We start from the raw sequence: 12,098 nt of genomic DNA, 5'->3' as shown, positions 1-12,098 counted from the left end.
GCAAGGAGGCCCGTTACTATGGCAGCCCATGTCACTTGTTTCTGGATCCCCCACCCTCCAACTCCAGCCACCTTGCTCTCCCATGTTTAACCCCTAGTCAGTCAAACTCAGTGGTATCTTTAAACTTTCGGTGACCTCCACCAGATAATCTTTGAACGCAGCCCCATGTAGGAACCAGTCATCCATTCACCTCAGCTGAATTATGTCTACTGTTGATGTATAAGAACTTTGAAAGATGTCACCAAAGTCACCTAAGTTGAAAAATGAAATAATCAGTTGGAGCTTCCTGAGAGTTGACCTCCATAACTCAAGCTCTTGCAGGCATCAGAGTGACTCAGGTCACTTGGTAACCATTTACTCCAACACAGATTCTTGTCCTTCTGATTGACCTACAGAGGCATGAGCAGAATGTCCTGGCTTCCTCAGAAGAGTACTCCTGAGAATCACAGAAATTAATTGACCAGCTTTATCTCCAAAAATTATCAAAACCAATGACCAGTATGAAGAGAATGACAAAATCCCATTTGCCAAATACAGAACACATACAGAAATAGGAATACTTACACAAAAACACTAATAGTATCTAACATTTTGCAAATTTTAAACTGCTTTCTTTAACATTATTTAGGCCCCCCAAAATACCACACATTCTGGAATTGATTAATGATTTATAGTGGTTATTTTTTCAAAAAATGATCACTCATTGCTGAGAAGCCATCAGGGTAATAGAAAAGAATTTAAAAAGAGAAAAATAAAATGCCTAGGAATAAATTACTTAAGGTGGTGAAAGACCTGTACTTAGAAAGAATAAGACCCTGATCAAAGACATTGAAGATAATACAAACAGAGGGAAAGGTCTACCTTGTTTATGGATTCGAAGAATTGATATTCTTAAAATAACCATGCTATCAAAGGCAATCCACATATTCAATGCAATTCCTATGAAAATACCAGGGCATTTTCCACAGAACTAAAACAAACCATTTTAAATTTTGTATGGAAAGATGAAAGACCCTGAATCGCCAAAACAATCTTCAGGAAGAAGACCAGAACTGGAGGAATCGAGTTCCCTGATTTTGGACTAGAACAGAAAACTACAGTAATCCAATCAGTGTAGTACTGGTACAAAAATAGACACATGGATCCGTAGAACAGGAGAGCTCAGAAATAAACCTATGGGCTTATGGTCAATTCAGTTCAGTTCAGTCTCTCAGTCATGTGTGACTCTTTGCAACCCCATGGACTACAGCACACCAGGCTTCCCTGTCCATCACCAACTCTCAGAGCTTACTCAAACTCATGTCCATCAAGTCGGTGATGCCATCTAACCATTTCATCTTCTGTCGTCCCTTTCTCTCCCTCCTTCAATCTTTCCCAGAATCAGGGTCTTTTCCAAGGAGTCAGTTCTTCACATCATTTGACACAATATTGGAGTTTCAGCTTCAGCATCAGTCCTTCCAGTGAATATTCAGGACTGATTACATTTAGGATTAACTGGTTGTATCTCCTTGCCATCCATGGTCAATTAATCTACAATTTAAAAAAGGCAAGAATATACAAATGGAGAAAAGACAATCTCTACAATAAGTGGTGCTGGGACAATTGGATAGCTACATACAAAAAAGTTAGAACATTCTCTAGCAGCATATACAAAAATAAACTCAAAATGGACTAAAGACCTAAATATAATACATATGTTATGTAGGAAGTCTTTTTAAGAAACAGAAGCCATTAGATATTTCAATGACCTGTATTTCTTTCACATTTGTAAATTCAGAAATTGAATGAACACATCAGTTAAAAAAAAAACACTAAAAATAACCACAATTGGGTTTTGAAGGGATAACTGGGACTTCAAACGTCTCTGATACACAGGAAATCTAGGATGGAGAAGGGAAAAGCAGAGTTTGATGTTGAAGATTGGAAGGAGGAGTAACACTAGTAATTATTCACTTCAGTTGATGATTGAGGAAATAAGAGAGCCTAATGAGAAGTCACCTTGCAATGTTGTGGCTTATCGTAAAGGCAAAATAAGGGAAATAGCTTCATGGCTTAAATAACAATTGCAAGTCTCAACTCATGGATAACGGTGTTGATAGGATAGGCATACCCCATTCACAAACCTTTTCAACATCACCATTGTTTATGGATTCACTTATAAAGAGGACCCCAACGCAGCACAGAAGTGCAACAAGAAATTCAGGAATAAAACTCATTTCACACTTCCTAGAATCACAGGTTTCTACCCTAATTCATTCAGCTGATCTAATGTCATAATTTTCAGCCCTTATTCTCTTATTTTTGAAGTGGAAAACCTTCATGATTTGCAGCTTAAAATCATAGGATTGGTGAGAACATTCAGTCAGAGAAGCTTAAGTCCACATTGAATCCATGTCTGCCAATGAGGGACTCAAACTGGTAGCCACAGTCACTGAGTCACTCTACAATGAGGTTTTCCTAACTGAACCAATAACAGTCTTCCTGGGGTGTTCAGGTCTGGTGACAGCAGGGCAACAAATATGATTATTTATCTACTTTGACAGTAAGCTAACAAGTATGATTATCTACTTTATCATTATATAAAACTAATCAAGGTCATTTAAATATTATAAGTATTAGGAAATGGCCAGATAAAGAATCCACCTGCAATGCAAGAGACCAAGTTTCAATCCCTAGGTCCAGAAGATCTTCTAGAATAAGAAATGGAAACCCACTCCAGTATTCTTGCCTGGAAAATTCCATGGACAGAGGAGCCTGGCATGCTACAGTCCATGGAGTCACAAAGAGTCAGACATGACTGAATGACTAGCACTTTCAACATCTTCAAGTATTCTATATCTCCTGTACAAAATGCTAATGATTGGGTCACTTAAACAACATTCATTTATTCTCTCATACATGTAGAGGCTTTAGGTCCATGTCAAGGTTTCATCTGAGTTGGATCTTATGCAAGGTGTGAATGCATAAGGGACCTCTGTTCCTGGCCCCTCTCCTTGGCTTGTAGATAGCTGAATACTCCCTATACCTCCCCACATTTTCTTCCCTATGTGTATGTATCTATGTCTGATTTTCACTTTTCATATGGATATAACTCATTTGAATTAAGACCTACTGTAATGAACATATTTGCATTTGATTACTTGGTAAATGAACAGTATGAAAAGGCAAAAAGATAGGATACTGAAAGATGAACTCCCCAGGTTGGTAGGTGCCTAATATGCTACTGGAGATCAGTGGAGAAATAACTCCAGAAAGAATGAAGAAACAGAACCAAAGCAAAAACAACACCCAGTTGTGGATGCGACTGGTGATGGAAGTAAAGTCTGATGCTGTAAAGAGCAGTATTGCATAGGAACGTGGAATGTTAGGTCCATGAATCAAGGCAAATTGGAAGTGGTCAAACAGGAGATGGAAAGAGTGAACATCGACATTTTGGGAATCAGCGAACTGGAATGGGGGAATCTAACTCAGATGACCATTATATCTACTACTGTGGGCAGGAATCCCTTAGAAGAAATGGAGTAGCCATCAGAGTCAACCAAAGAGTCCAAAATGTAGTACTTGATTGCAGTCTAAAAAATGACAGAATGATTTCTGTTTGTTTCCAAGACAAATCATTCAATGTCACAGTAATATAAGTCTATGCCCCTACCATCGATGCTGAAGAAGCTGAAGTTGAATGGTTCTATGAAGACCTACAAGACCTTCTAGAACTGACACCCCAAAAAGATGTCCTTTTCATTATAGGGGACTGGAATGCAAAAATAGGAAGTCAAGAGATACCTGGAGTAACAGGCAATTTGACCTTGAAGTACAGAATGAAGCAGGGCAAATGCTAATAGAGTTTTGCCAAGAGAACACACTGGTCATAGCAAACACCCTCTTTCAACAAGAGAAGAGTCTACACGTGGACATCACCAGATATCCAATACCAAAATCAGATTGATTATATCCTTTGAAGCCAAGATGAAGAAGTTCTATACAGTCAACAAAAACAAGACCAGGAGCTGACTGTGGCTCAGATCATGAACTCCTTATTGCCAAATTCAGATTTAAACTGAAGAAAGTAGGGAAAACCACTAGATCATTAAGGAATGACCTAAATCAAATCCCCTACTATTATACAGTAGAAGAGACAAATAGATTCAAGGGATTATATCTGATAGAGTGCATGAAGAATTATGAACGGAGGTTCATGATGTTGTACAGGAGGCACTGATGAAGACCATCCTCAAGAAAAAGAAATGCAAAAAGGCTAAATGGTTGTCTTACAAGGCCTAATAAATAGCCGTGAAAGGAAGAGAAGCACAAAGAAAGGGGAAATGGAAAGGTACACCCAAAGAATAGCAAGGGGAGATGAGAAAACCTTCCTCAGTGATCAGTGCAAAGAAACACTAGAATTGGAAAACAATAGAATGAGAAAGGCTAGAGATCTCTTCAAGAAAATTAGAGATACCAAGAGAACATTTCATGCAAAGGTGGGCACAAAAAAGGGCAGAAATGGTATGGACCTAACAGAAGCAGAAGATATTAAGAAGAGGTGGCAAGACTACACAGAAGAACAATAGAAAAAAGATCTTCATGATCCAGATAACCACGATGGTGTGGTTACTCACCTAGAGCCAGACATCCTGAAATGAGAAGTCAAGTGGACCTTAGGAAACATCACTACAAACAAAGCTAGGGGAAGTGATGGAATTCCCGTTGAACTATTTCAAATCCTAAAAGATGATTCTTTGAAAGTGTTGCACTCAATATGCCAGCAAATCTTGAAAACTCAGCAGTGGCCACAGGACTGGAAAAGGTCAGTTTTCATTGTAATCCCAAAGAAAGGCAATGCCAAAGAATGCTCAAACTACCACACAATTGCACTCATCTCACACACTAACAAAGTAATGCTCAAAATTCTCCAAGCCAGGCTTCAACAGTACGTGAACTTCCAGATGTTCAAGTTGGATTTAGAAAAGGCAGAGGAACCAGAGATCAAATTGAAATCTGTTGGATCATTGAAAAAGCAAGACAGTTCCAGAAAAAACATCTATTTTGCTTTATTGACTATGCCAAAGCCTTGACTGTGTGGATCACAGCAGGATGTGGAGAATTCTTCAAGAGATGGGAATACAGACCCCCTTGCTTGCCTCCTGAAAAATCTGTATGCAAGGTCAAGAAACAACAGGTAGAACTGGACATGGAACAACAGACTGGTTCCAAATCAGGAAGGGAGTACATCAAGGCTGTATGTTGTCATCCTGCTTATTTAACTTATATGTGGAGTACATTATGACAAATGCTGGACTGGATGAAGCACAAACTAGAATCAAGACTGCCAAGAGAAATAACAATAACTTCAGAGATGCAGATGACACCACCCTTATGTCAGAAAGTGAAGAGGAGCTAAAGAGCCTCTTGATGAAAGTGAAAGAGGAGAGTGAAAATGTTGGCTTAAGACTCAACATTCAGAAAACTAAGATCATGGCATCCAGTCACATCACTTCATGGCAAATAGATGGGGAAACAATGGAAGACTTTATTTTGGGGGGCCTCCAAAATCACTGCAGATGGTGACTGCAGTCATGAAATTAAAAGAAGCTTTCTCTTAGGAAGAAAAGTCATGACCAACTTAGACAGCATATTAAAAAGCAGAGATATTACTTTGCCAACAAAGGTCCAAGGTCAGGGGCAGCGGCCGAGAGGAGCAACCCCACATCCAAGGAGCAGTGGCTGCACGGACGCAGGAGGGCCTAGAGGAGCTACTCCACATTCAAGGTCAGGAGGGGCAGCATTGAGGAGATACCCCTCATCCAAGTTAAGGAGCAGCAGCTGCACTTTGCTGGAGCAGCAAAGAAGAGATACCACATGTCCAAGGTAAGAGAAACCCAAGTAAGATGGCAGGTGTTGCAAGAGGGCATCAGAGGGCAGACACACTGAAACCATAATCATAGAAAACTAGTCAATCTAATCACACTAGGACCACAGCCTTGTCTAACTCAATGAAACTAAGCAATGCCCACAGGGCAACCCAAGACGGGCGGGTCATGGTGGAGAGGTCTGACAGAATGTGGTCCATTGGAGAAGGGAATGGCAAACCACTTCAGTATTTTTGCCTTGAGAACCCCATGAACAGTATGAAAAGGCAAAATGATAGGATACTGAAAGAGGAACTCCCCCGGTCAGTAGGTGCCCAATATGCTACTGGAAATCAGTGGAGAAATAACTCCAGAAAGAATGAAGGGATGGACCCAAAGCAAAAACAATACCCAGTTGTGGATATGACTGGTGATAGAAGCAAGGTCCGATGCTGTAAAGAGCAATATTGCATGCAGTTCAGTTCAGTCGCTCAGTCGTGTCTGGACTCTTTGACACCCCATGAATCACAGCACGCCAGGCCTCCCTGTCCATCACCAACTCCCAGAGTTCACTCAGACTCACATCCATCGAGTCAGTGATGCCATCCAGCCATCTCATCCTCTGTCGTCCCTTCTCCTCCTGCCCCCAATCCCTCCCAGCATCAGAGTCTTTTCCAATGAGTCAACTCTTTGCATGAGGTGGCCAAAGTACTGGAGTTTCAGCTTTAGCATCATTCCTTCCAAAGAAATCCCAGGGCTGATCTCCTTCAGAATGGACTGGTTGGATCTCCTTGCAGTCCAAGGGACTCTCAAGAGTCTTCTCCAACACCACAGTTCAAAAGCATCAATTCTTCGGCCCTCAGCTTTCTTCACAGTCCAGCTCTCACATCCATACATGACTACTGGAAAAACCATAGCCTTGACTACCTTTGTTGGCAAAGTCATGTCTCTGCTTTTCAATATGCTATCTAGGTTGCATCAATTCATAGGCACTCAGCTTTCTCTATAGTCCAACTCTCACATCCATATATGACTACTGGGAAATCTATAGCTTTGACTAGATGGACTTTTCTGACAAATAATGTCTCCGCTTTTTAATATGCTCTCTAGGTTGGTCATAGCTTTTCTTCCTCCAAGGAACAAGTGTCTTTTAATTTCATGGCTGCAGTCACCATCTACAGTGATTTTGGAGCACAAGAAAATAAAGTCTCTCACTATTTCCATTGTTTCCCCATCTATCTGCCATGAAGTGATGAGACCAGATGCCATGATCTTACTTTTCTGAATGTTGAGTTTTAAGCCACCTTTTTCACTCTACGCTTTCACTTTCATCAAGAGGCTTTTTAGTTCCTCTTCACTTTCTGCCATAAGGGTGGTGTCATCTGCATGTCTGAGGTTATTGATATGGGGTTAGGGCTTCAATATATTACTTTTTTGGAGGGGAGATAATTCAGAATTCAGTTCATAGCAACTGTGCTCAGCAGAAACACCAAAAATACTTGGTTCATAAAACAGTGAATTCTGTTCAGGACAAAAACCAGACCAGAAGTTCTGTGTTGCAGCTCATTAGCAGGTATTAGATGTCTGAGCTGAGGCCCAATGAAAGGTGTGATGTGCTTAGTAAAGCAGGTGTTAGCAAGTGTCTCTTCTCCCTTCCCATCCAACTCTACCCTTTCATGTCCCCTGACTTTAGTTGAAAAGCACTTTTGAAAAAGCAAGAAGAGTCCCATCTAAAATTCCAGCCCTTATACACCTTAGAAGATCAAATCAGGCCCTGTGTTTTCACTTCCTCATTTGTGCAACAAGGGGGCAACTCCACGTGACCTCTTCTCCCAAGGTTCTCTATCTCTAGGATTCCAACTTTCAGGAAAAGCACTTAGCATTCCTGTTGGGAGGCACACATATTGAATAATATCCTACAAACTGAGAAGGATCTTTGAGACCAAAATAACGAAGTGAGCAATGCCATAAAGTGCAATTATGAAGTTCACTGTGGGTAACTAACATAAGGCACAAGGACAGAGTTGACAGATAATCCAGAGACATTTGCAGCTGCACTGCACACTGACTGCCACAAAGGGTACCAGAGAATCTAAAGGGGCCAAAGTTAAAAGTAGAATCTGACTACCAAGAGAGAAGCACATGTGCACCAACTGGAATCAGGGTTCCTCCCCTCAGGGGTGTCATGACCATTAACCATCTATGTCAGCAAAAAACACTCTTGCAGGTTTCATATCAGATGAAGGCAAAGGCAAAGGTTGATAGGGTACTCATCTGGCTTGGACTCACTTCTTGTAAATTAGGCTAAAGCTCAATCATGTGAAAAGGTTTGGGGTGGGGGGAGGTTTGGACTGTGTGGACAAAGATGGAACTGGCAAAATGAAGTCAGTGTGTATCAGCCACACAATCCCCAAGTCAGGACCCACTTGATCTGGAGAGAGGAGGGCCTTTCCCATGTGCCAAATCTGCTAAAATAGCTTTCCTGCACTCATTGTATTTGGCTTAAAAGTACCCTTGTATAATTTCATTCCTTAGAAGACCACCAGAAATGAACCACAGGAGTCCATGATAAACATATTGGTTATGTTTATTATTTTACTGCTTCATTAGAAATGAAAATAAATTGTGAGAAGATGCAAAGCCATGAAACTTAAGGATAATAAAGCAATATAAGGAATCATTGTAGAAAGTTATCCTATGGGGAAGCAAAGACTACACACACAAATATCATCAGTTGTGAGATTATTGACAGCATCTCCCTGCTGGAATTTATGCACCAATAGAAGTTTTAAGATGAGGGACATTGGCTATCGCTGACCTCTTAGCCAAGGGTTATGGGTGAGAAGACAGTAGAAGATACCTAAAATCTCTACAAAGTTTTGCCAAAAGCAAGACACTCAAGCGATGCTGAAATTTGCTCTTGCCAGGAGGTCTCCATTTTATGAAGTTTGAGCACACTCTTTCTCCTGCTGGATAGCTGGGTAAAAACCAAACACACAAAAAAAATTATTATGAGGGTACTTTCCTAAGATTAAGTTCAATTTCTTCCAAAAGAGCCCTTTGCCAAATCATTGGAGGCTGCCATAAGAAAGAAAGTGTTAGTCGCTCAGTGGTGTTCAACTCTGCAATTCCATGACCTGTAGCTCTCCAGGCTCTTCTGTCCATGGGATTTCCCAGGCAAGAATACTGGAGTGGATTGCCATTTCCTTCTCCAGGGGATCTTCCCAAGTAAGGGACCAAATCTGAGTCTCCCTCATTGCAGACAGATTCTTTACTATCTGAGCCACCAAGGAGGCTGCCATACCTTCTTTAAATTTAGAATGCCAAGGCACTAACCACAAATCCCCAGTCAGGGGTGTGTGTGTGTCTCTGTGTGTGTGTGTGTGTGTGTGTGTGTGTGTGTGTGTGCAAAGTAATGAACCAAACATTTGTTAGACTCAACTGTAGGTTTCTTTCTCCCCATTTGAGAGGTAGATATATGCTGTTGCCATTTTTTCCATAGATTACTCTGAGACTGAGGGGCAAGCGAAGCATTTTCTTCAGATTTATCTATCACTATATGATTAGGAAGATATGCCTTCTCAGACAATCTTGACTACCTTTGGAACTTTTAGATAACGATACATGACAAAATGTTTCCCTTGGCTTGGAGTTTCTCCAGCAGCCTGCAAGTGGGGAGAGCCAAATTGATCCCTTGATCCCTGGGAAACCTGAGTATACCCAATATCTAAACTGATCATCTCACCGCATCCTGTCATCAGGTAGAGAAGGCCAAAGCCATAGTTTGCATGGCTCATTAGGGATGAGATAAAAGTCCTAAAACACTAGACGGAAAAATGACAAATAGCCAAAATTGGACAAAACTCTTATATTGCTAATATTATGTCCAATATTCTAAGATTGGTCTTAATGTGGTTTTTAAGAATGTTCCAACAAAAATTAGTTGTTGTATTCCCTCAATACTACTAAGGCCAATTTTGCAAGGACTACTTATATAAGCAAGTAAAAAGGCAACAATTTGTTATTTTCTAATTTTACATTGGGCTTCCCTTGTGGCTTAGAAGGTAAAGAATCCATCTGCAGTGCAGTAAGCATGGGTTTGATCCCTGGGTTGGGAAGATACCCACTCCAGTATTCTTGCCTGGAGAAGTCCTCCGATAGGGAAGCCTATTGAGCTACAGTGCATGGGGTTACAAAGAGTCAGTCACGACTGAACAACTAACACAATGTTACATTAAATAATTGGTACCCTATTGTTTACTGTGTGGCAAAACTTACTAGAAGCATGCATTTACCAAACCTATTAATTTTCACCATTCTTTGTCTCAAATAGAAAGTCCCCATGACTTACTTTCCTTTGAGGGAAGAGTGTTTTTTTCTTTAGTATTAGTTTTCTTCAGTTTGGACTTGTCAAACTTCTCCACTTCAGACAAGTCTGGCTTATCACTCATCTTGATGAGAAGACTGGAAAAAAAAAAAAAACACCTAAAAAACTTACCTGGTAGAACAATTATCATACTAAGGAATAAGAGCCAAAATTCTCACATTTAATGTCAATATGTATTTTACCTGCTGATTTTCAAAAGGCGAACAGCAACAGATCTTAGAAGAGTCATGTTTTTATTAGAACTTTATTCCGCATTATTATCCCATTTCTGAAGACAGTAAATGCCATTGAATCAAGTGCACTAGAAACAAAGATGTTCTAGAAGCCAGGAGCCAATATGTCTGACTCTTAAAATCACAGCAAAGGTAAAATGGAGGTGATAGAAACACATGTACAGATAGGGACAGAAGAAAAAATAAGGACTGGGTTTAACCAAATAATGAATTTGTAACAGGAGATAGCACTATTTGAGTACCTTCACTTTGTATTCAATTACTTTGAAAGGGGGGCATTTTTATTGGGGAGTTAGGGACCAGCACACAAAAGTAGCATGAATTGGACTAGTTTCTTTCTATTTCATCTGCCCAAAGACAAGAGACTAAGGGGCTACAATAAGAGGAGGGATTAAATCCAGTCAAAACTAATTACATGTCTCACAATAGCTCCTTGTGGGACTGGTTTATAAATGCTGTAAGATGGAACGGCTAATTATGATCAAACCAGGAAATGCCACAGAATGGGGTAAACCAAACAGAGCTGATTTTATTTCACCATGTTTTCTCATCAAGAGGAGAGAGGAGGAGATGAAGCTAGGAGGTGAGGTGCCCAGTGATCATTCTGGGTTTGTCCAGAGAAGACAATAGGAGACCTCTGAATCCAAAAAGCAGAGCTCTCCTGTGCGTGTATGGTCTCACCCCGGTGGAATGAAACACTTCTAGTGCTCAGACGAGAATGGAGAGGCCCCCAAGCAGCCAGACATCCCGAATATGCCTCCCCTCCGTCGTGGTCACCCTAGGACCCTCCTGGACAAGCGCTCGGCTGCCAATCTCCAGAGGTGGGGAAACAGGGACTTTAAATAAAAAGTAACAGGGATCGCCTCATAAGCCACGTTGTTAGCAGCAATTTGCTTACATTTTAAAATAACTATCATCATTGTTGGGAGCCCACTCCAACCTAGCAGTCACAGGAGGGGAGGGAGCGAAGCGCCAGTCCCAGAGAGCCCATTCCGAGTCCCAAACTCCTCATCCCCTCAGCCTCGGACCTACAGCTGCAGTGGACAGCTGCTCCTGGGGCTCCCGCCTTGAACCTGCCAGGGACCATCCCTAGAAGGATCTGAATCCCGCTCAGAAGGCGGCGCTGCGAAGACAAAGGCGTGGACTCCCCAGGAGGCGCCACTACAATCGCCCGTCCTAATGTCCGCCCCTCCAATTCCTGCAGGCCCGATTCGCCAGCCCCGCGGCCGCCATGCCCTCCTGTCCCCATAGTCCTCAGGCTCTGGAGGGGCCGCACATCCTCACCAGAAGGCTTGAAGACCAGAGAAAGGTAGACGGCTGCACTGACACCGCTTAGCACTCTGGACGAGGTTAGCCTTCCTGCGTGGAACCCCTCAGTTATATGGTGCGTGTCAGGCTCCGCCCCAGTTCTCTCCGATTGGCCAAGGAATCCTAGACCCACCTCCTCGCCCCTTCCACCGCTTTAGCCTTGCTGGCCTGAGTCCACTGTCTTCTACTCAAGACGTCACCCCAGTAACTGGGTGTTAAAAACTTCAGTTATTATGAGAAACATTTTAGAGCATTCCTCTCACACATCCCACAGCTTATGTCACCAACTAGCCTGCATTGTCATCATCAAGCAAACTTCAGTTC

General features: G+C 41.7%; 1 protein-coding gene across 1 annotated transcript; it reads right to left on the bottom strand.

Annotated features, from left to right (window-relative positions):
• Positions 1 to 8,415: 8,415 nt before the first annotated feature.
• On the bottom strand, positions 8,416 to 11,849 carry TMSB15B (thymosin beta 15B). The gene is made up of 3 exons (XM_070289661.1): positions 11,751 to 11,849; positions 10,198 to 10,310; positions 8,416 to 8,823 (listed from the first exon to the last, which is right to left on the bottom strand). The coding sequence occupies exons 2-3, from the start codon at positions 10,295 to 10,297 to the stop codon at positions 8,786 to 8,788; spliced, it is 138 nt and encodes a 45-aa protein (XP_070145762.1). The 5' UTR covers positions 10,298 to 10,310; positions 11,751 to 11,849; the 3' UTR covers positions 8,416 to 8,785.
• Positions 11,850 to 12,098: the final 249 nt, after the last annotated feature.

The sequence above is a fragment of the Ovis canadensis genome, chromosome X (assembly GCF_042477335.2).
Source record: "Ovis canadensis isolate MfBH-ARS-UI-01 breed Bighorn chromosome X, ARS-UI_OviCan_v2, whole genome shotgun sequence".
Lineage (NCBI taxonomy): Eukaryota > Metazoa > Chordata > Mammalia > Artiodactyla > Bovidae > Ovis > Ovis canadensis.
Note: the sequence above shows the minus strand (reverse complement) of the source record. Positions and strands in the feature narration are given on the sequence as shown.